Source organism: Quercus suber, unplaced genomic scaffold (assembly GCF_002906115.3).
Source record: "Quercus suber isolate HL8 unplaced genomic scaffold, Cork oak 2.0 scaffold_68, whole genome shotgun sequence".
NCBI lineage: Eukaryota > Viridiplantae > Streptophyta > Magnoliopsida > Fagales > Fagaceae > Quercus > Quercus suber.
The window spans coordinates 305,660-316,814 of record NW_027069533.1 but is presented as its reverse complement, the minus strand read 5'-3'; the positions used below and the strand labels follow the sequence as shown (position 1 = coordinate 316,814).

Sequence of the window (11,155 nt, the reverse complement as noted above, 5' to 3'; positions counted from 1 at the left end):
AAGTGATATCAGTGGTAGACTTAAATAAAAATAAGTAAAACTTGTTAAATCGAATGGGATGAAAAATGCTGTGGAAATTGTTGCCCGTAGCATTTCCTCCGAAAATATTTGAAATATTTTTTATTTGGTAGTAAATTTTGGCTAGTTTAACTTGTTATTAGTCAATTAGTTTTGTTTTCGTGCCGAAACGCACTTACCTTGGATGGAAAATTAGTAAGAATTAAAAAATTCAAAGTCATCCACATGGCAAAAGAAGTCTTCCACTCAAACTAAACGTGGCCCAAAGTTGAAAGCAAGGGAAATATTTTCCCATCAAAACTTCAATTGTCAATAAGTTAGGTCCAGGAATGATATCTTGGAAGACCACTATATGCCTGTTCCTTTCATAGTTGTTACCCCTTTGGTGTCAAAAGGTTTTTTTTTTGGCAGTATATCCTCCATGTGTTTGACTTGGTATGCGATAAGATCATTGAGTGTATGTTTGGATTGTACTAAAAACAGCAAATGTGCACATTTGCGTTTTTTGGTGTGGGTCTTATGTACTATTCACGGAACTTGTAAGTACGAATTTCAGCAAATTTTTCTTTAAAATTAGGTTCCACGGCACTATTCACATATTTAAAAATTATTTTGCTACAGTGTTTTCAATTTTCAGCAATAAGCAGTATCCAAACAGACCTTGAATCCATTGCTAAATTCAGTTGGCACAAGTACTTTCCTTTCCTCATTTTTTTTATTTTTATTTTTTTACCATTTGGATAAAATGCTAACGGGTAGTTTCTTTCTATTTTTGTTGTTTTTGTGTATGTGCGATTCAAAGCAAAGTCTCTTATTTGATGACGAGATTTTACTAATTGAACTAATTGGATTCTTGACCTATCCTTCTCCTTTTGGCTTTTGACGAAGGCAAGTTATTTTAGTTTTTAGACTTTTGATTTAATCTAAGAGTTAATTGTTTAGGTTTGTGATAAATTAAACATTTTGCTATTATTTTCCGTTAGAATCTAATTACAAGATGTGAGCATGATTTTTGTCACATAACATCATCAGGTGGATATTTAAAAATGACAAAATCTTGTCGTTTAACTCCCCTTCTACAAAAGTGTATTAACACACTTATTGGCTTCTCGACAGAGGTGTCAGTATGATCCTTTTGTGAGATGCAAATAAGCAATTCTTTGTGGTCGTGAGGTTTTTTTTTTTTTTTTTTGGTGGGATGCAAATAAGCAATTCCTTATGGCCGGTAACATCATCAGGTGGATATCGCCATGAGACTTGTCTAAAGGATTTTTTTTTTTTTTTTTTTTTTATTTATTTAAAGAATTAGACTCATCTAAGGTAGTCGTTAAAAAAGCTACCCAATTTTTTGATCAAGTTCAATTTCAACTACATGCCATTGAAGTTGAGAGCACAAATGCGACCATCCCTTATCTACCAAAAAAATAAAAGACCATTCTTTTAAGTCCCATTGAACACGATTTCTTTTTAGTGCGCGTTTGGTATTTGATTATAAGCTAGCTTTTAAATTATTTTATGTGCTGTTTGTGGGTTCTACATTACTTTTTATCTTTACATTATTTTAATAATTTAATTTTTAGTTCTTTGTAAATAAGTTAACTTTTAATTTTTTGTCTCAAATTATTCACTTATAAACTACTAAAAATAAACCATTCTTACGAATCTACTTTAAACAAATTATTTATTTAAAGCGGATATCTGTAATCCATTATCTATCACATAGAAAAGTATAAATATCTAATTTTACCCCTCACTCTCTCTTTCTCTCTTCTTTTAAATTCAAATTCTTTCCAAATAAAAAAGATTAGAAGTATATAGCTTTTTCCTTGCGACTGTAACACGTTTCCCGTGTCGTAGCCATAGCCATAAAGTAAGATTAACAAACAAGGAATGATATCTTCAAATCATCAAAAAATAATAATTATTATTATTATAATAATAACGACAAGGATGATGATGATGCCTCCTCAACCAGTGGACAAGGACATCCCATTAACAAAAGCTTTAATTTGTTACGTTGTTGAAAGACTTTGCAAATTTACCAATTGTGGGCACCTTAGGCATGTATGGCAATGTCTTAGGTCGATTTTGTAATTTTATCAATTATGGCTACCTTAGACATGCATGACAACGTCTTAAACCGTTCTCGGTATGTTTTGCAACGTTCTAGGCATGCTTTGTTACGTCCTCAGACGGAGTTTTAAGAATCTCACGTTGAAGAAAACCCCCCCACTTGCTATCTTATAAGTTGTGAAGCTAAGGGAGTAGTGTACCACTAGAACACTCTGAGAGTTCTAGTAGCATACTACTCCCTTAGCTTCACAGCTTATAAATGCCGAGGACGGCCTAGGACGTTGTCATGCATGCCTAAGGTACCCACATCAATTATTCTATTTATTATCATGTAAATTTTTAAACTTTATCTAGTAAAATTTGAATAAAAATTATTTCTTTCATTTTTAGTTTTTTTTTTTTTAAAAAAGGAAATTTCTAGTGTTTTATTTAATGTTTCATTAATCACAACCGGACATGTATCATTTTTTTTTCTTTTTCTTAACTTATAAAGTAACCAAAATTTATTATGAAAAAAAAAAGACATGACATATAAAATGACATTTGTCATATATCCTAAAATTAGTATTCATAAATCGGTCTAGTTAAGTCAAAAAAGCATATGTTTATGAACAAATTTTGTTTGTAGTCTATGGCTACAAACTCTCCTTACATCTTTACATTTGATGTGAATTTTGACAAAGGACAAAGTTTAGGTATAAAATAAGTTGTAGCATAAGGTTACAATTTTACTCAATAAAATAAATGTTACTACATATTTTGAAAATCTAACTGTTTAATTGCATGTTCTTTATACTCTTAATACATATGTAAACTTTTGTGTCAATCAGATGTTATTTACTATATGATCTATAAGTTTATATTTTATGTATAATTTTAATCTACAAAAATTTACAATTTAAAAAATTTATTGATGACATAGCTATTGATTTTTAATTTTCTAAAAATTTTACAAGCGTGAAGATATAAGAAGAAAAACTAATTTAACGATGAATTTGTCAAAATTCATATACACTAAAAAGATATTAAGTAAGATTGTAGTCTTATGTTACAACTAATTTTATAAATAAATTTTGTCCTTTGATAAATTAATTATTAATTAAATTTTCTTATTATATTCTTCAAGTTTACAAAATTTAAAAAAGAAGAAGTAATAGTTATGTCATCAATTATTTAAATTCTAAAATTTTATACTCTTAAATTATGGATAAAAAAATAAATTTATAAATCGAATAGTCAAAGCCATTTAATTTGAACGAAATTTAACATGAACATTAAAAATATAAAAAATATGTAATTCAATATAGACACTAATTCAAAATATATAAGAATATTAAGTTATTAACATTTTAGTGTTGTAATATGCTTATTTATTTTTGCTTTCTCGCCATGGTGTGAAATCCGCTAGATTCTTCCTCGGCAGGATCGTCCGTTAAGAAAAGTTTGTAGTAGTAGGTAAACCTTGTACGTCCAATATAATAATAATAACTCGGTGGAGTAGCAATTTTGACTTCTTACGCAACACAAAGCACCACATGTCCAATATTGCCAGTGGGACACTGACACCATTCCCAGCAGCCAGAGATGAACTGCTGATGATAAGCCTGTGTGTTTGACCAAAACTGAATCTCCTCTCTCTCTCAAAAAAAAAAAAAAAAATCTGAAACTCTTGTAAGAATCATCAGTGGCTGCCAGCCTGCCACCCCTTTCCAGTTCTAGTTAATAACCCATATCTCTCTGAAATCAGAATCCAAGCACACACACACACCACACCACACCATACAACTGAGCCATGAAGAATCTTGTTGCTAATTTTGGGCTATTGCTTCTTTCACTCTTATTATGTTCTGTCTCTTTATTAACCTCAGCAGATTCAAACACCTCCGCTACATGTCCAATGGATCTTAGCTATGTCCTAAGAATCCCATGGAACCAATCCCTTTGCCAAAACACAGAAACCATACACGACACAACTGCCCAAAACGTAGCCACCACACAAACATGTTGTCAAACCCTCTTGTCCCTCTTGGGCATAGGCCTTGCCCATCGCCTCAAAGAAACCTCACTTTTCAACCTCCCTGACCTCCCAACTTCCACTTCTTGTCTCAATGATTTCCAATCCAAAATCACCGCACTTTCACTCCCCACCGCACTTGTCTCCTCTTGCCCCGAGCTCGATCCTCTTCGGCTTGTGATTTCACCAAACGTCTGTGCCCACATAGAGACTACCAAAGATTGGGTCAATAAGCTTGGACCCACTACTGCTTTGGACTCAGGTTGCAAGTCTGACCTCACTGATCTCACTTCCTGTGATGCTTGCGTCGCAGCTGGGTACCAGGTTACGAAAGAATTGATTGCTAGAGATGGTAATACCTCTCAAGCTAAAGATTGCTTTTACTTTGCTGTTCTTTATGCTGCTGGTATTGTTAATGAATATGGACCTGAGAGTGATAGTGTTTTGACATGTCCTCTTGGTTTACAACTTAATTCAGAAGAGGGTGGGGATAAGGGTCATTCGGGGCTTGTTTTTGGGTTAACAGGAGCTGGGGCTGCTGTTGCGGTTATGTCTTGTTTGTTGGGGATGTATTTTTGGTATGATAGGAGGTGGAGGAGGAAGAAGGGTGAGGGGTCTAATTTGATGTACGGTCATGATTTGGAGGAACAAGGGTCTAAGTTAAGAGTGAGGCCAAATACCGGGTCAATCTGGTACAAAATTGAGGAGCTTGAGAAGGCGACTGATAATTTTTCGCAGAAGAATTTTATTGGACAAGGTGGATTTGGAATGGTTTTTAAAGGGGCCTTAGTGGATGGGACTGTGGTTGCAGTGAAGAAGGTTGTGGAGTCTGATTTTCAAGGAGACGCTGAGTTTTGCAATGAGGTTGAGATTATTAGCAATTTGAAGCACCGGAATCTTGTTCCACTTAGAGGGTGTTGTGTGGTTGATGGGTACGAGGAGTATGATGAGAGGGGAAGTCAAAGGTACCTTGTATACGATTACATGCCTAATGGCAATCTTGATGATCATTTGTTTCCGTCGGGTGCTAGTGGAATGGGGAAGTCACCATTGACATGGCCTCAAAGGAAAAGCATAATCTTGGATGTTGCCAAGGGGTTAGCTTATTTGCACTATGGAGTGAAGCCTGCAATATATCATAGAGATATCAAGGCCACAAATATACTTTTGGATGCAGATATGAGAGCAAGAGTGGCAGATTTTGGGCTAGCAAAGCAGATCAAGGAGGGTCAGTCTCATCTCACAACCAGAGTGGCTGGAACACACGGGTACTTGGCCCCGGAGTATGCACTCTATGGACAGCTGACTGAGAAGAGTGATGTTTATAGTTTTGGGGTGGTGATTTTGGAGATAATGTGTGGGAGAAAAGCTCTTGATTTGTCATCAGGATCACCACGTGCATTTCTGATAACAGATTGGGCTTGGTCTTTGGTAAAAGCTGGAAAAGTGGAAGAGGCTTTAGAAGCTTCTCTGTCGAAAAATGACGATTCTGTGAATTCAAATCCAAAGAGCGTAATGGAGAGATTTGTTATGGTTGGAATTTTGTGTGCTCATGTGATGGTTGCTTTGAGGCCAACCATTTTGGATGCACTTAAAATGTTGGAAGGAGATATTGAGGTTCCAGCAATTCCAGATAGGCCAACGCCTCTTGGGCATCCATCGTTTTGTGGCAATGTTAATAATTTCAGCATATCGCCAACACTAAGTGGGCCACGATTAAATAGCGGGGACATGCTCAGGTAATCAAGAAAGTTATAGTTTTAACAATTTATGGACTGCTGAAAGGTTGTAGAGACGTGGAAGCCATGTGCATGGAGGCCATTCCTTGCATGGATTTATTGTGTTATAGCATTTAAATGCATATATTGGTCATGACCAAAGAGCATTATACTGGTTCTAGGAGGCCATACCAGACTATATAGGTGAAGGGTTGATTATATTCATAAAGTTGTAAGGCAATATTGATAGCCATAGTATATACCTCCTGAAAATAGAGGCAAGTAGACTTAGCACTTAGCAGCACAATCAAAGAATTTGAAGATGGGCATGAGCAAACAGTATCTGTGCCAAGAAGCAAACTTAACTTGGAGGGAAAACAAGAGAGAATTCGGAATTCAACAATTAGCATCTTACATGAAGGATTCCTTATTTTCTCATATATTCTTCCTCCTTGTGTGAAAATGTAAGGACTAGTTGGGATCTCACTGAAAAGGAAATTCACCCTTGTAACCTTGCTATCGGTACTTTTACATATTGAATTGTAAAATTTTTTGGTTTATTTTCTTTCTTTCTTTCTTCTTCTTTATGAAGCTTCCATTGGCTGTGTTGTTGTGTTGACTTCAAGAACCATTTGTCATCAAAGGGAAGTCGCAAGCTTAATGGTTGTTGCATTTCACAGGTTTGCTGGAGAGAGTTGAGCACTTCAGTAGGGTTTGAGTACTGGGAAGATTTCACCCTTCCACTTCTTTCTTCTTGTAATAGGTTTTCTGTAGATTAAGGAAATATGTAAAAACTAAACCTGAATTTAGATAGCAGTTCAAGCTTGTAAAGATTCTGTATTGAAATGTACATACAAGGTTAGAGTCTCTCTGTTACAATGAATTATAGATTGAGGCTTGGATAGCCTGCATAAGTAATCCTCTGTCATTTGGAAATGGAAATCATTGACCACTTTGTTGTTGTGCTGCAAGCTCAGTTGGTTTTTTTTTGTAGAGAAGGGTTTGAGAAAGAGTTTTTCCTTCTCTTTTATATTTTCAGTTTTATAATGCAGTATAGAAAAACCCCTATATCATTTTAATCAATTTCACAGGTAAAATGATAGCCTGGGGAGATGGATGATGATTAGAACAATGAATGAACCCAAATATTTATATGATTAAATTGTTTGTATTCCCATCAAATGCTTAAACAAGTGATCATCAAGTTGAATTTGTTGTTGAGCAGAAAGAGACAACATCAAGCACTTGGAATTCAAAAGGTACTTTCCTCCTCCTGCTTCTTCTTCTTTTTATTTTTTCATTTTTTTTTTTATTTTTGGGAGGGGGGTAATCGATCACAGGGCCAAATCTCACATTTCAAACAACAATTTTCATAATAACTTAGTTGAAGAGTTTTAATAATAAGATAATGTTTGTGACATTTACTCTTAAAAAAATGGTGGAGAACATGAGGTGTTATTTTTTTTAATAAGTGGTGGAAAGCAAGAGTTTGCATTTGTTTTATTGCATATTTATATACATAGTTTTACTTTTCAAGATTGATGAATCAATTGGTTGCATTGTTGACGTGGACAATGAACATATGCAAAAAGGACATCGATCCTTTGATGCTTAAATCAATGAATAATTATGTCTCTATATATATAAAATCATTAATCAGAGAGAGAGTAGTTTTTTTGTGATTCAAATAACTATGTGTACTTTTTTTGTCATTTTCTCTTCTTATAAAGAATCTTTATGGCTTGGTATGAGGACTGTTTCTTGAATCATTGTTGTTGTGGTCAATGAAGACTATACTCAATCTGCTATAATGGAAGAAGATAGTTAAGTTAGTATAAGGATTATAGTTGACCTTCAGAAGCAGAATAGAGAAGAGACCCATGGAGAATTGCAATGTTAAGTGCTGATACACTAAGGTTGGCAAAGCTTTCACAAAATATTCATTTCAGCTGGGTTCCCAGATCAGCTAACAATGCAGCACATAGTTTAGATTCTTGGTCTCTCTTAACTCGTTTATCTGGCTCTTTGCTTTAGGCTCTGTCTCGCAGGTTTTTGCTGATGGTGTTATCTGGGCATGCATTTTGCTGTATTTCATCCTAGCTTTTACTCCTGTTTGACTTTAATAAAATTCTTATAGTTATCTATCAAAAAAGGATTATAGTTAACCATAATTTTTTTTTTTAAAAAAATAATAATAATAAATTAAAAAAATGTTCGGTTAAAGAAGATACAATATGAGATGACATCAACTTTTTATATAAACTTCAAGAAGAGTCTCATTTGCAGGGGCGGAGCTAGAAATTTTTATTTAGAGAGCTAAGTTGCGGCACTAATATATTTATCAAGATAACCCTCACATAAATATATATATATATATACACACTTTTTTTTTATTATATATACACTCTTCTTAAGTATAAAACCAAATCATCAATTGTATCCGTAGCCAAACAAATCACAAGATATATCCAATTCTAAAAATCAAATCATAACTTGTATCCATTGACAGACAAATCACAAACGATATTCAATTTTATAATCAAGAATTAATAAACCAAGCATTCAATTAATTAAGACAAATCCTAAATCATGAGAAAAACATGATTGAACTCATATCTAGAATCCCATCTTAGTCAATTGATATGAAGTAAGAACAATTTAAATCATTAAAGAACAACTATTGTGGGAAAAATCATATCACATAAATATTATTGATAATCCTTAACAAGGTTTCATCCTCAACCCTAATTATAAATTTAGCTACTCATGGTAATTGAAATAAAACAAAAGAATAAAATACCAAACATTAAACTAGACAAATAAAATAGAGAAAGAAATAGTTACAATGCTATCATGGAGAAAAGCTACAGAGAAGCCACATGCGGCACTGCCTATTGCTCCAATTTTCTGTTTTGCATCTCAGCCCTAGCACTAGCCTCCGTCTCCCCTGAATTTTGCCCTAAAAAGCCTTTAAATAGGTCAAGGAATCCTATTACAAGTTGAATTCCCATTTGGAGAAAATCCCAGATTTTTAGGCTTCACTTAACCGACTATTTTGGCCCATTTAACTTCAGAATTCGGGCTCCTGGTAAACTACAAAGTTGTAGTCCTTTAAGTTAACTTTCCAGCCCAACTTGAATCATCTCAATTGGACATCTGAGCTGAATGTTATGCCAAAAATACTAACTGATGTGCAGGCTGGAATCCTAATCCGAATTGGACTTGAATTTGGTGCAAATTTCCTTTGATTCCTTACTCCAATTGGACTTAAATCTAATATTCATGCCTTGCTAGATGTAAGTTGGCTTGATTCAATTGGCCTAGCCCCACTTTGCATGTAAAGCCCTTGTTATCTACAACATAAAGATATTATATAATCAGTCACAAAATAATATAAAAGTAAGGCCAAATATGTAGATATGTGAGTACTTTATCGTATATATTTCATGCACATCATTAAATATATTTAAGAAAATTTTTATGTATGTATAAACATAAATATATGTTTTTTTAGAAACCTATATACATAAATATATTCTTTAGAAATGTTGTTTTCACAATACTGCTTGCCACAGCTGCTAACTGCGTTAACACTAAAATAACATACACTATGTTTCCCACTCCCACTTTGTAAGAGCATTTGCATTGGGCAAGGTAAATGGTATATGTTGAGGAATTTTAGCATCAAAGCAAAAAAAAAACCAACATCCGGTCTTGTATCTGTCTTATCCTAAAAAAATTTAGAATTGTGCTATAGTCCAATCACAAATTTGTGATGGTACTGTAGCATAATTGTTAAAGGAAATAATATTTTCTATTCATTCATCCTCCTCCCACTCTCTCACGTCTCAATCTGTCTCTCTCTCCGTGTCTCAATCTCTGATTCTCTCTCTCCTTTCAGTCCTCACTCACTTCCTTTCTCATAGCTCTCTCTCTCCCTCTCTCTCTCTCTCTCTCTCTCTCTCTCTCTCTCTCACGGTGCTGGGTTTTTTCTGGCGTGGCTAGGTTTTTTTTTTCTCTCTCTCATGGTGTGGTTGGTTAAGATCGGTGTGGGTATGCTTAGTCCGATCCCCACCGATCTATTGTGTTTCGGTGGTGGATGAAAGCAGCAGCGGTGGGTTTGATGAGTATGGGTGTGTGTGTGGGGTTGGGTTTGTGACTGATGTGGTGGTAGTGGTAGCGGGTTGCGGTGGTGGTGGGTGTTGATGATGGTGGAGGTGGGGGTTGGCGTGGTGGTGGTGAAGGGGTGGGTAGTGGGTGATTGATGATGGTGGAGGTGGGAGTTGCCATGGGTGGTGAAGGGGTGGGTAGTGAGTGATTGATGATATGGTGGAGGTGGGGGTTGTCGATTTTATCAGCAGATTTTATCTTTTATAGCAGACTGTTAATCTCAAAGCAGATTATAAATTTTTGTTTTCTTTGTTTATTTTTTTAGTGATTCTGGGAGCAAATTTTGTTGGGAAATTGAAGAAATTGGAGAATATATAGAAGGGTTGGGTAGTGGGTGATTGATGATGGTGGAGGTGGGAGTTGCCATGGCAATGGTTTGCTATTGTGGGTTTTTGGTGGTGGCAGTGGAGGTAATGGGCAGAAGGCAGTGTGCGTGGTGGTGGCTTGGTGGTTCTGGGTTTGTTTGGTTATTTTTTAATGGGTTTGTGGTTGGTTTTTGGTTGGGTTTGTGGTGGGTTTGGTGTCATGGTGGTTGCTGTGTGGTGGTGGCGTGGTTAAGAGGGTGGTTGCTGTGTAGATGGGTGTATTGGGTTTTCTTTGTGGTACTTGACCACTGGTTGAGAGAGAGGAAGGGAGACGAAAATTAGAGAGAGAATGAAATATATTTTATTGTATAATTTATATTATTTTAATGCATTGTATTGTAAAATAAAAGTTGAGATGTTGGGAAGATTGTAAAATGAAATGATATAATTGATAAAGTAAATTTTTTAGATGGTAAAATAGAATAATAGGATATAAATGCTATAAATGATTAACGTGAGTCTTTTGGCTAAATATTGCTAAATCTGAAACTTATTTGCGTTATAGGCACTGTTACAACTTATTTAGGGAACTGAGAAGAGAGATTGAATTTCGGTAACAGTGTTGCCGAAATTCCAACAAAAGTATGAGAGAGAAAGAGAAAAAGCCTGGAGAGAGAAAATGTTGAATTACGGCAATGGCATTGCTGTAATTCGTTCTGCCCAAATTTTCTGACCGAATGTGTGAAAAGTGCTCGGAGTGTGAGTGCCCAAAAGAAAGTAATTGTGGCAATGGTATTGCCGAAAATAGAAGGGAAAAAAAATGAATGCGAAAATCTGGGGAGGAATTAAAAAAAATA

At 35.0% G+C, this 11,155-nt stretch overlaps 1 protein-coding gene across 2 annotated transcripts; it reads left to right on the top strand.

Moving 5' to 3' along the window:
- The first annotated feature begins 3,632 nt into the window (after positions 1-3,632).
- On the top strand, positions 3,633-6,794 carry LOC112015918 (probable receptor-like protein kinase At1g11050). Of its 2 annotated transcripts, none has more exons than XM_024048383.2 (2): positions 3,633-5,844; positions 6,504-6,794. In XM_024048383.2, the coding sequence occupies exons 1-2, from the start codon at positions 3,884-3,886 to the stop codon at positions 6,520-6,522; spliced, it is 1,980 nt and encodes a 659-aa protein (XP_023904151.2). In that variant the 5' UTR covers positions 3,633-3,883; the 3' UTR covers positions 6,523-6,794. The 2 variants fall into 2 exon arrangements, 1 of the variants encoding a protein (XP_023904151.2); XR_010628815.1 differs by having other exon boundaries at positions 3,634-6,287.
- Positions 6,795-11,155: the final 4,361 nt, after the last annotated feature.